This window comes from Falco naumanni, chromosome 3 (assembly GCF_017639655.2).
Source record: "Falco naumanni isolate bFalNau1 chromosome 3, bFalNau1.pat, whole genome shotgun sequence".
Taxonomy (NCBI): Eukaryota; Metazoa; Chordata; class Aves; order Falconiformes; family Falconidae; genus Falco; species Falco naumanni.
Genome location: NC_054056.1, coordinates 55,844,594 through 55,857,759, shown reverse-complemented (window position 1 = coordinate 55,857,759; position 13,166 = coordinate 55,844,594). Strand labels below are relative to the sequence as shown.

Genomic DNA, 13,166 nt, shown 5'->3' with positions numbered 1-13,166 from the left:
CCGCGCCGGCCCCACTGACTGCAGCCCAGGCGGCCCCCGGCCCCCGGCGGCGGGCAGGGCCAGCGCTGGAGGCGGGTTCCGCGGCCGCGGCGCCGGGGGCGGTGTCCCCGCTCCGCTCCGCCCGCCACCCCGCCCGCCTCCCCGGCCGTAGGCGCGGGCAGCCGCCGGGCAGAGGGGAGCGGGACGGCGGCCGGTGCGGCGGGGCGGGGGAAGCGAGGCGCCGGCGGAAGAGCGGAGCGGGGCGGCCGCCCCCCGCCCCCCGGGGCGGCGCGGAGAGGAGCGGCGCGGCCGCGGGAGGAACGCGGCACGGAGCAGAGCGCGGCGCTTGCCGCTGCCTGGATGCCAGAGGTGCCTCGGGAGCCGGCGGCCGGCGGCACCCGGGAGGGCCCGGGGGAGGAGGCGGCGGCGGCGGCGGCGGAGGACGACGACGGCGACGACGACTCTGGGCGCGGAGGGGAGGAAGCAGACAACGCTGGCCATGGCCTCCAACTTTAACGATATAGTCAAGCAGGGCTACGTGAAAATCCGCAGCAGGAAGCTGGGGGTAAGTGAGCTCTCCCTTCGCCCGCCTGGCCGGGTTGGGGGCGAGGCGGTGGCGGCCGCCTTACCGGCCTGGGGGTCGGCGGTGCCCCGGGCGGGGGCCGACAGCGCGGGGCGCGGCGACCTGCTGCTGCCGCTGCTGCTGCCGCCGCTGCTCGGACTTGGCTTCCTTCTCCGTAGGGGTCGGTGGGGATGCGCTGCCATTGTGTCTCGGAGGGGGCCAGCCGGCTTCGCCCCTCTATCTCCGGGAAGGCGCCGCTCCTCCCTTCTTTCTCAGCGACTGGCTTCCAGGGTCACTGTCCGCGGAAAGCTGCGCCCCTGTCCCTCCGTCTTCCCCGAATCCCGCAGCCCAGGCCGGGACAGACACCCGTCCCCGCACCGCCCCTCGCCCTGCTGCTCCCGGCGGGGGCTCGGGGGGGTGGGTGGGGGAAGGCGCAGGCAGGGTCTGTAAAAACTTTGTGCAGGTTCTCCCACCCTCTCTGCCTCCCTCTCCCGATTTGGGAAAGGCATGTCTTTAATCGGGGCAAGGTCTGAAAATATTGGAGGCTGGTACCAGAGCAGCCCACTAGTAACCGAGAAAAGTGGGGTGTGGGGGGCTGCGTACGAGCTGGTGCCCGGGGGTGCGTGGGGCTGGAGCCTGTAGCGGGACGGGGGGCAGGCAGGGAGGGAAGGGGGTGGCGGCCGCATGGGCTGAAAAGCAGATGCAGAGGCTGACAGCGGTCAAAATTAGGGGCAGGCCCTCAGCCAAGGATGGCTGGCCTCGGTGCCCGCTGGGATGCGCAGCCAGGCCGAAGGTAGCACGGTGTTACCAGACTGGCCGTGGGCACTTTCCCTGATGGGGTACAGCAGGCCTTGAAAAGGCAGTGAAGTTGGAGCTGAGTGCGTGCAGGGGCCAGGATTTCCTAAACTTTGGTTGGTCCCGGCACCCAGCAGATTGGGAGTCTCCTGCCCTTTGTATGTGTGAGAATGAGAAGGCTCGAGGGGAGCAGGAAGCCCTGAGGCCTCTTGCTGTCTAGCACAGTTAATGGTGTTGCAAATAATCCCAAAAGACCAGGGTCCCTGTGGGCTTGAGGCTTAACATGTCAGGGGCTGAGAGGAGGGCTGGGGTTGTTCTTTGGAATCACCCTTATTTTTTTTTTTTCTACAGACGTGCAGAAAAGTGTGGGGTCCCTACCCGTTCTCCCCTCCAGGGAGGTGGGCTGCCTCTCCCTGCTTCCCCCAAACCTAACGGAGCAGGGGCCATATGAAATCGCTCTCCGCCAAGTCGTGCTCTGCACGCTTATCATAGTGCTAATATTTATCTCTTCCTCCTCCCCCCTTCTTCCTTCCCCCCAGATGCTGTGCTTTGCTTGCAGACACAGTATGTAGGATGGTGGGAAAGCAATCATAAATTGACCTTTGGAACACTTTGCTGCCTTGGCAGGGCTGTTAATTCCAAGAGAGCACAGAAGAGTTTGGTCTGGACCCTTAATAGCACCAACTCCATATGTTTGAGAGATGGTGTAAATCCAAAGAGAATGGCTGCTCTTATTAAAGATTTTGCAACCCCAGAGTCACTCCATGTATCGGTCAAGCATTAGACTATCTGAAGAGGCAATTTCTAAGCCTTAGTTCATTTCTGGCAGTCCTCTGCTTAAACCTTTGCTCATTAGTTTTTCCCTGGCTCAGCAGTGTTATTAGATGGGCGCAACACAAAGCAGTGAGATGATGGTATCATACCATGATGTTGGTAGTTGCAAGCAGAGTTAATCTATTTGATTTGCAAATCTGTATTTGAAGGAATCTCGGAGTCCTTTAAGTGTGAAATTATGTATATGCGTATCTCTATATATGCAAATACTTTTATATACCTATGTGTATAGCATATATGCAACAAATGTAGAGCACATATTACAGTAGTCATGAATGATACCTGCTGACTTGTGAAAACAAAATTATGAATACAGTGTTATTTCATTGCAGCGTATCTTAAGTAGCTTGAATATTTTGTTTTGAAGACATTAATCTGAGGGTTTTTTTGGTGGGGAGACACAAAACTGGATTTTTTGGAGTGGATATTATGGTCAGAATGATTATCATACTTCACAAAGCAGAAGTGAAACGGTTCATACAGTGTCTATGGAGGTTCTTCTCCTGAACATGTGTATGAGGGTGACAAGTCAGACTACACAGCCTCAGGCAGGTGGTAGTATAAGCTTAAATGTGACGTATGGGGATGCACATCTGAATAAATCTATTAAGTACAATGTAAAATGGATTATATTTTATAGGAAATAGCATCAAAACTTAAGTTAGTATCATGGTTGAAAGGTATGAATATGCGTGTATATATCCATAGGTAATTGGATTCTTGTGGCTGAATTTCTAAATTAATGCAATTTTCATTCACCAAGTGAAACATTAAAGATTTGTATTTTTTTTCCCCTTATGTCTATCTTCAAGTCCATACCTTAATGAATTACACTAGAGCTGTCAAATTGTAGGTGAATGCATCAGTTTTTAGGGATAGAAATGTCTGTTAAGAAATAAATATTTTTAACCTCCAAAAAATATTGAAAGGATGGAAGAGAGATATGGGTTCTGGAAACTAAGGCTGCATTTTGAATATGGAAATATAATTGTATCTCTTGCTGGTTATGTTTCATTCTTATACACTGGAAGTCACTGATACCTATATTTTTTTTTTTTTGTCATAATGGTCTACAGTCTATATTTCAATGTCTCCTGAAAAGTAGATTGATTAGAACTTGGACAGCTGAGGTGACTAATACCGATTTTAGTGGTAGAATTAGTTTTATTGCTCGAGTCTATCCCTTAGGCTGGTAGCCAACTCATTACAGAAATTCTTCCAGTGCAGCTTTTATTCTGTCTTGTTTTGTGACTAAGGGAGCCCTGGCTGAGAATCAAATGGAAGATACTTCAATATAATGCAACCTGTGAAATTTCAGGTAAAACTGAGTGACATAATACCGTAGAACGAAATCAGATGGCATATTTAATTTTATTAACAAACTCCAACAACAACCTTTGATGTGGTGTGAACTTTCTGGTAGAATTTACTTTTCCAAGAATTTAGTTTTCAACAACCCAAGTCATAAGTCGTCTTCTGATTGCCCTCTTGTATTGTTTTTATGCTTTGTAAAATAGAAATTCTTCATGTTATATATATATGTATTTTACAAGGTATAACATGTTTACTTCTGACTTATTATGGCTACAGCTTGCTTTACCTACTTGTTACCCTGGCTACCTATTCCCCAGATATCTGCAAATTGGATCCATAGCATGCATGAGTGCTCTCTCCAGTCATGGAGAATGGACAAACATCCATTCTGAACAGCACAGTCAGGATTTGGAGCTATTTTGCCTTCAGTAAATTATTCTGTTCAGAAGGGGTGTTTGAAGTCAAAGACAAGGCCTAAGTCTTGATGGAAATACATGGCAAGAAGTAGTATGAGAATTTGTCCTTTTTGTTTAGTGGTATCTGATCATCAAGAGTTTTTGCCTTCTTTTCACCATAATCACAAAGTGCTTGTATACCATTTGATTTGCTTGTATACCATTTGATTTACATCTTAGCGGGCTTCCGTGTATTTTCTGACAGTTCAGTATTTTCAAAGAGACCCCACTATTCTGATATCTTTATGTTAAAGTAGCTTCTTTTCATGCAGGGTTGGATAGCTTGCCAAAATGAGGAGCTTTACCAGCCTCTCTGTTGTTGTTGGAATCTGACATCTACCTCCATTGGGAGTATCATGATTTCTGCTGTGGAGGTATCAGGCCATGAAGAGACATCCAGCCAGTTAGATCACTTAGCCTGTCTCATTACTTTGTTAGTCATGAGCTGTATACAAAACTTTTCTATGGTGCCTTGAAATTTTAAACATAATATTAAAGCGTGTGTAATAGACACTCACATATATGCATGACATCTTCATTGAGGTAGCACAAGAATCTTTGAAACTCAGAAACTGTGGTCAGTGAGGACAGTTGTAATGAAACCATCTTTTAAAAATCTGTTTCCCTGCAGCCTAAATATGCCTTTCTTTTCTCTGGCATTCCTGCACTGTTTGATATTTTGCTTTTCTCTAATACTACATAAAGGAAAGACCTCATTCTTGCAGCCATTACATTTGACCTGCGTGACCCTCCTTTGAAATAAATTTGATTGTAATGTGGTGTGCTGTTCAGATCAGAATAGGTCATTTGTGTAACGTGGAACAGGACTATGCTGCCTTTGTTCTTTTGGAATCTTTCATACTTGTGTCACATTAAAATTCATATGACACAATTTTACACTGCGCAGGCTGTGCTCATAGGCTGAAACTTTCTTGTAGCAGACTGGAATCCCTTTGTTGCCTCCTAATAAACTAAGCTGTGAGGATTTCATGCTTTGTTGAAGTGCTGTTTCTTAGAAGAAAAACAATTTGATGTCACATTAGGACGTCTAATTAAAAATGAGTATTGTGTCAGTTTGATAGTCTTATTTTGACCCATATCAACCTTTGAAGCCATAATCTTTTTGTTTGTTTGTTTTTGTCTTTTTTTTTGGCACTCCTTGGCCACAGAACAGAAGAATCCTATCTAACAGAAATTTTGACTTAGTTGGTGACTAAATACTGATTTTTACGTATTTCCACATACTGAATAGAATTCTTTCCTGAGTGGTTCATCCTAGACAATAATCCTGCTATCCAAAGAGAAAACTGTATGTGCCAGTCAGTCTTGATTGAGTAGTAAATAACAGTTTGCTCTTAGTTACCAAATTAAAAGTTTTACCGTATAACACCCACCCCCCACCCCCTATTTTAGCTATACTTTTAGAGTGTTACAGTTACCTTTTCTGGAAGTTAAGATAATGTTTCTCCTGCTGTTAACCCTGTCTCCAATCAATCAGCACTAACAATGCTATGAATACAAAACTGTGATTGCAGCTTGGTTTCTCTTGAAATAGTGCAGTGTGTATCTTACAGAATCCTAGTATTTAACTGATATCATGTATATATTTAAGGTGAAGAAAGTAAAGGGATCTGCAAAATGTCCTGAGTTTAAGGGTACGTTGATGTCAGCAGCTTTGCAAGTGGGTCATGATGAATACAGAGGGCAGAGTAAAAGTGGTTCTGTTTCTTGAGTTGTTATAGCATATTCCAAGAAGCAAACAAATGAAGAAGCCCAAGCAAACAGTGCAGCCTGGAATGGACATCCTTTCCATAGATTACTTTGTTATTAACTGGGAAATCTGCTCAGCCTGTTTGAAAGCTCCAAGATTGCCTTTGTAACTACATCCTGATGGATGACCTATGAATTACGACTCAGAGGATGAAAATAATTCAAATGAAACTAAAAAAAATTAATTCATTTTTATATATATATAATTTTTTACTATTCCAGACTGACAGGATTTAGGTGCTAGATTTTCCATGTAAAGGAGTGCCTTTTTTATGTTAGTTCAAGACAACATGAGATATGGAATTAAAAGGATTTCACTGTAATCCATTAAAGAAGCTAGTCACATTTACTACTTAATACTGAAAGTATCATATAAAATACTTTCACATAAAATGCTTTCAGTACTTCTTCTCGCTACAGTTACATGAATGGATTTAAAGAATTAAATGGAAAACACATGGATTTCCAATTTGGTCATTATGGAAAGAACAATCACTTTGAGCTTTTGAGTAGTTCTTATTGATTAAGCATATCATGCAGGAAATGGAAAAAAATCTCTTGCATCCATTGTAAACAAGGACAGAAAGTCCAACAATTTTTTATGCTAATGTTTGTGTTTAGAGAAACTTGTGTGAGGCTTGTGGTAAGCACTTTGGATTTGCTGTGTTTCCCTGTTACTGTTCTTGACGTTCTTTTCCCCCTCTTAATGCTCAAGAGATCTGATAGCCAAAGGTCTATTAATTTTTGTAATGATGTCGGTTATTTGAAGGGACAAATAGTTTCTCTTTTGCAGATAGCATATCACATCCATGTTACTGATGGATTGTATAGATGCTTCTGTTTTTACTCTTGTGTGTAATATCATTAGCCTCAGTGAGATTACACCTTAGCTCTATGAAGGTTACACAAAGAAGTGTTTGTAGACTTGATCTCTTGCAGTTGCATACTGTGAGATGGTAAAATTTTATTGAGAGTTTATTTGTAACTCCTGTAAGGTGATGGCCTTCTGGTTTTTCATTTAGGAGTGTGTCATTTTTTGTCCTATGATGGACATTAAAAACCCAATGAAAAGACCCTGAAGTCAATTTAAAGGAGCCCATTAACTTCAGTGACTTTGGTTCAGAGTCCAGGTAGGAACATTAGCTGCATGCTAGGACATGAACTTCCTTGTTGTAAAATGCCCTTCAAATCCTACTCAGAGGAGTTATCCTTTCTCAAATATGTAATTATGGAAGGGACATTCTGTATAAATCCTTGAAATACATGAAGAATTATTCATGTCATTCCAGTAGTGAGTTTTCTTCCTAGTTTTTTAGAAATAATCTCTCTTTGAGTCATTCATTCAGATTTTTGCAAACAGTGCAAAATGCATTATAGCGGTTGCCTGGCAACAACATATTCAGGCAACAGCATATGTGAACCAGTTGTTAGTTATACATTTATATATGTAACTATGTATAGAGAATACATTTTAGATAGCTACTAATGAGAAATTTAAAAAAAAAAAGTGCTATGAAATGCTCTTCTATTTTTTAAAATACAAATAAAGGGGTCTGGGTCTACATTGCCATGGAAAGTTTGTATTTTATTTTAGGTTGTGTAAAAGACCTGCTAGTAGAACAGCTTTTCACAAATATCATGATTTAGTTAATATACTAATATATTACATAGCAAGCAATATAAAATAACGTCTTTGCTGAAGGTGAAAAATACTTTATGTATGGATACTGAATTATATTAATCACTGCTCTGTAAATTAATAAACTGTTATTGAACCAAAATGTGGGTATTTTACTGTATATTGTAGCCTTTCAGATCTGTTATGTGTAAAATAATTGTAAATGTAGTGCTGCATTTTATATTTTTAATCTTTTCAACTTGCAGTGCAGCTCTAAGATCAAAAAGATCCTAGTATATTGTTGTAATTAATCATTTAGTTGAATTTTTTTTCCAGATAAAATACATAGTTCAACTCTAAATACTACAAAATTTCTTTAATAAAGTCATCAATGACAAAGAAAGAAACCTTTAGTCTTGTGAAGAAAGTTTGTATAAAGTAGGATGAAATTGCAAATGTCTAAAGAAGAGTTGAAGGAGAGTAGAATTCAAAGTAACTGTGTGTTGATACTTTGTGTCACATAAATGCTTTATTTCTGTTAATATTTTTGTACTATTCAGAATACATACCCCTGCATCACCTCTGAAAAGGAAATTTGTGTGATTGTTTAGCACAGCTAGTAAATCATTATAACTGAAAACCTTGTAAAAGTCAAGAGATTTTTTTTAAAAAAGATTTTCTGTTGGTGTAAGAATTGAATCTACTGACTCCAGGAGTACTCTTACTGACTAGGATAGGCAGAGTCTTTCTTTGAAAGCTGAGATTAAAACTGTAGAGTTTTGAAGATGAATGTTAATGTTGAAGTCTACTTAGAAATTAAGTAAAAAAATAATGCAGACTGTAAGTATACTTTTTTTCAGTGAACTCTACTACAAAATAAATCTTCCATATTTTGCAGGTTTTTAACAATCGTAACGTGTGAAGCATGTCATTGACATCATACTGAGAGGTTACAAGACCATGCAAATGGAGCCTCACAGGAATTACTGTTCACTTCAGATGCACATAAATTAGAAAGATAATTAATGAAAGTGTGTAAGTCTTTTAAAGGATTGATCTTCTTTCTCTCTGTTGTTCAGTTGCCAAACTGACCCTCATCATCTCCAGCTTACCTGGACTGAACTTCTGAGAGGTTGTATTCATTAACACGTCAGTAAGGAGTTAGAAGCACATGGCATTGACTAGATCTGGGGAAAAATGTTACACACTGTCTGCCTACTGGAGGAGAGGCTTTTCAGCGTGTTTCCCCTACCTGTTCATTGCAAAAAGAAATAATAGCATAGTTTAATATCAAAAGTTTTTCCCTACTGTAGAACCAATTTAGGACCATTTTTGAGCAGGAAGCGTGAGATACTTCTAATACTCTCTGTCCCTGGAATAATTTTTTTAAACACTGTTGCTCTGAAGTCCACTGCCCTTAGAGTGAATTAGTATATTCTCTTTTCTCATGCAAACATTACTTTTTTTTCCTTCAAAAGGAAAATAATACACAGTCTTAAAAATAATAATACAAAAGGATTTCCTGAAGGAGTAATTATTGGTTTTTTTTAAAGTGCCTAGAAAGAGGAAACTGCTTGTAGTTGGCCTTTAGGCATTATTGTGATAAATATGATTGATATTTTATTATCATTGCTTTTATTTTTTATTCTTATTTATCAGAAAACCTGTAGAAAATGAAGTTTTTGATAAAGTAATTACATGTTACAGTAACTGTGTTATCTAGCTCCAACATGATGAGACAGTGTGAAAAAATAAAATACGAGGCTTAACTAAGAATGGAGAAGACTTCCATTTTAACTGAAGTTGATATACTAAATTATTAATTGCTAGATTAGTATGATAATAATAAGGTACTTTAAAATGAAATCGTTTTGCTGATGAAAGTAATTTTTGTTGATGCAGTCAGAATATTAATACTTACTCTAAATGAGAATGATTTTTCTTCTTGAAACCGTACTTTCAAACTGTTTCTATGAATACCTTATCAGAATGTAGAGTTTTGATACAAGAACAGAAAAAGAACAGGGTTTTTTTTTGGTATAACAAAAGCAAGTTATAGGTGCTCAGTGCATGGTCCTTTCAGTTGCTAAATATGTTCAGATCTCTTGGACTTCTGTAGCAGGCACTGAAGGTCCTCAGCTTGTCATATGATGTGAACGTCGTATTTGCTATTGATTATGCAAGGCCAAATACAAAATTGGTCATACTGTCTGCTCTCATATTGGCAATTCTTGCTTTTAAGTTGCACAGATTACATACCGTCTGAGAGTTATTGCCCTGGGATGGCTGAAGTTTCGTATCTGAGAACAGATTTATTGACTTCTGAGTATCAAAAGGTTAGGATGTATCAAGCTGTAGCTCTATATGTAGTACCAAACTTGATGTTTGGTATTATTATTTTCAAAGTTACAGTTTTTTGAACTCCATCTGTATGTACTGTTACCGATAATCCTAAAAAGACTGAGATTTAGAGAGATGCAGATATGCGAAGAAAGGTATTTTATGAGTGAGGAGAAATATAATGCTGTTTTTTGCCTTTCATGAGAAAAAAAATATATGTATATAGAAGAACAGTATCCTAACAACAAAGCTAGATAGTCTTTTTGTTACGACTATAGAAAATTAACTAGTAAAATATTTTACTGATTTTTTTTTTTCCCCTGTAGGCCTTTTTTCTTAAACTACATTGTTTTTGGGAGTTTTTTGCACTGTTAATGAAATAATCTCTTTCTAGAAGGCAGAAATCTTTGTGCTTACGTGTTGGACTATATATGAGAAGAGGTTAAGTTTTAGTCTTTTCTAGAGCTGTAATTTGTAAATTTGAGCACTTTGATTCATTCCAGCCTTATTCTCAATTATACTAAGCCCACTATGCACTACATAAATTGAATTTAAAGCTGCATTAAGGCCTCTTTTACTGCCGGCATAGTGGATGCTGTTAGTGTAAATGGGAAACAGGCTTCCTGAGCTTAACTTTTCAGTCTGTACAATGAGTATGATCTCTTTTCATCCACCACTTCTGTATTTTGTCTGCTTCAGCTATAAACACTTGATAAATTCTTATTTTAGGTGTGTAGGTTGGCTAGCACTGATCATGGTCAAAACTGTTATTAGGTGTTACCACTGTATAGAAAACAGTGCAATAATGCAGAACTTATTTTTAATAGTTTGAGACACAGAACCACAGCATGGCTGAGGTTGGATGGGACCTCTGGAGGTCATCTGGTCCACACACACCCCGCTCAGGCAGGGTCGCTGTCTATTTTAATGTTGTATGAAGGCTATTAGTTTGGGTTAGAAAATACATTTCACAGAATTCTTCTTGAAATGTCTGTTTTTACAGTTCAGGTATCTTGATTTATTTTAGTTTTTTGTATATACAGAAAGTAAATATTTTGCATTTTTCCCCCAGATCTTATTGATAGAAGTGATTGCTCATCAGTTTTCATTTTGGAATCAGGTGTCACGAATAGGAAGGCAAGGAAGAAGTGTGAAGCTGATAAATTTGATAGACCTCTTTTGCCTTATTTGAGACACAATTGTAGCACAAAATCTAAAGTCTTGAATGGTTTTGATTTTAAAAGTAGATATTGAAAATGTTAAAGGTACAATTATTGACATCTTATCTGGCAGAACAATTCTGAAAGCTGAATATGTTACATGAGACCATTTTGTAACTGCTAGGGTTACTGATCTGGTCCCAGACATGTAGAAATCAGCCATATTTGTCAAAAGCATGTCACATATGCAACAACTTTATTTTAAGTGGGGGGAAGGTTTAAAGGTGTTACTACAACATCTTTTTCCTCTCCTAGTGCAGCGTATCACTAGTCAGATTTTGAGAAGACGTGAGTGTTTTCTCATTTCCAAACTTTATAAAAGGCATATTCTTTCACACAACAATTTTGAAAACCCTTAACCTCTAGGCTTTTGTGAAGTTTTCTGCCAAGTAATACTAATGCCTAGCCTTACATTGTGCATTTTACCCATTAATATCTCTGAGCTCAACGTAGGAAGCAGGGATTTGCGTGGTTCCATAGAGCTTCTGTGGGACTTTGTGCAGGTTGTGGGATGAATCAGTTGAGTCCACTTGTTGAGTCCACTTACAGAGTGTTGAGACGACAAGATGTGTTGTTTCTTGAGGAAATCTACCTACACAATATACACAATAGAAAAGCACTACAGAAGGGTTTATTGCAAACAAATGTATGAGGTTAAGAAGTGGTTAATCGAATTACAGTTTGTCCAGAATAGCAATGCTCATGTGGGCACTTCCAGAAGACTTGTAACAGCCAGTATTGTCAGGGTACCAGTTTGCCTTTAAAAAAAGAAAATACCTTTTCCTGCAACCTTTTGAAATCACTGTAAGATTTGTGTTCCCTTCGGCAGATCATAGCTCAAACCAAAAGGTTGAAAGGATACCAGGTAGCCTTTGCTAATGTGTGATAGTTGAATAGAACTTGGGCTAATGCAGTCAACACACTTAGGTGGTAATGTCTTTAATGAGACCCAGTTCCTTCATCATATTACATTTTTCCAGTCATTGAATATGCTGAGTTTTAGGCTTTTAGTAATGAAAATTCTAATGTAGACCCATCCTAATGAAGAGTAAAAGAAGCTGTCAAAATTAGGCAGATATCCTACTTTCTTGCTGTAAATGTAAACATGTCGATGAACTAGATCAGCTGTTTCTGGTGTACATAATTGTTTCTTTCATTAGATCTCACTGTTCTGTGTAGGTACATTTTTAATTGCTTCTGGCAAGCCATAAGATCAAACATTTTTGCAGGAAAAGCTGTGCAACAGGCAAAAAGTTTCTCAGCAGTAAATCTACATTTGCATGTAAATTTTAGCTGGTGTGAATTAGTGAGATTTACAAAAAGCTGAGTAAAAAATTCTAAGATGTGACATTCTCTATTGGAACAGAATTTCTGACAGCTGTTACTCCTGGTAGCGGCATGAGGTGTTAAATATATAAATATCAAAAATACAGCAGAAGGAGTAAGGAGCAAAAGAAAGCAAGCAGACTGTTCTATTCTGATGTCATTGCAGAAAGACAGGTATGGAATTATTTTTGTGGTCCCAGAGTTCTTTGTAAGGTAAAGACTGTTGTTTTTTAAAGGTGGAGTAGATAAGTTAATGCAAAGGCTTTATTTCTAGATTATAAACCATTGCATGGTAGAGGACTTGCCTGAGACCCAGAGGCCAAAACAGGATATTGCTGGGTCATTACCATTTTAGATTGTTTGGGTTATTTTGAAGAATTAAGCCTGAATGCCTAAACAGATGACTGTTTTCAAGCACTTTGTAGTCATTTGGGATGGAAACAATGCTTACAAATTGTGAAAGTGAGCTGTAGCTACTGGTAACTGCTTAGCAGCCAGTGGAGAACATAGGTTAAACCATCGGAATTGGGCATCTGAGCTGCTTTGAAAACTGAAGCCACAGAATAAGACATGAGGAGGAATCTATGGAGAAGCCATGGAATAGAGTTAGATGAGATTTACGGGCAGTGAGAGGAAAGTTTATCCTGGTGGGCCTTATACTGTATTTATTTGAGGAGAAATGTTACTCTAGCAGCTTTTATACAATGATATACCTACAGTGTTTAGATGTGTTGCTTTGGGACTTTTTGAAGTGAAGGAGAAAATAGAAAAGTAAATGTTATTTGTAAATATTTCTGATGTGATCATACTATAATGTAGTTTATGTCCTAAGAGAACCCAGAGATTAAATACATTTCGAAATATTTTTGGAGGTGTATTTTCCAGAACTCTTGATGTCAGAAAATTATTTTTACCTGGAATCTCCCACTGCCCTCCCAAACAAATGAGTCTGT

At 39.7% G+C, this 13,166-nt stretch overlaps 1 protein-coding gene across 1 annotated transcript in view; it reads left to right on the top strand.

Moving 5' to 3' along the window:
• The first annotated feature begins 211 nt into the window (after positions 1 to 211).
• DOK6 (docking protein 6) overlaps positions 212 to 13,166 on the top strand; it is a 253,532-nt gene continuing 240,577 nt past the window's right edge. Inside the window, exon 1 of the mRNA XM_040588651.1 lies at positions 212 to 544. Within this exon, the coding sequence (XP_040444585.1) occupies positions 479 to 544 (66 nt within the window). The 5' untranslated portion in view covers positions 212 to 478. The remainder of the gene's footprint in view (positions 545 to 13,166) is intronic.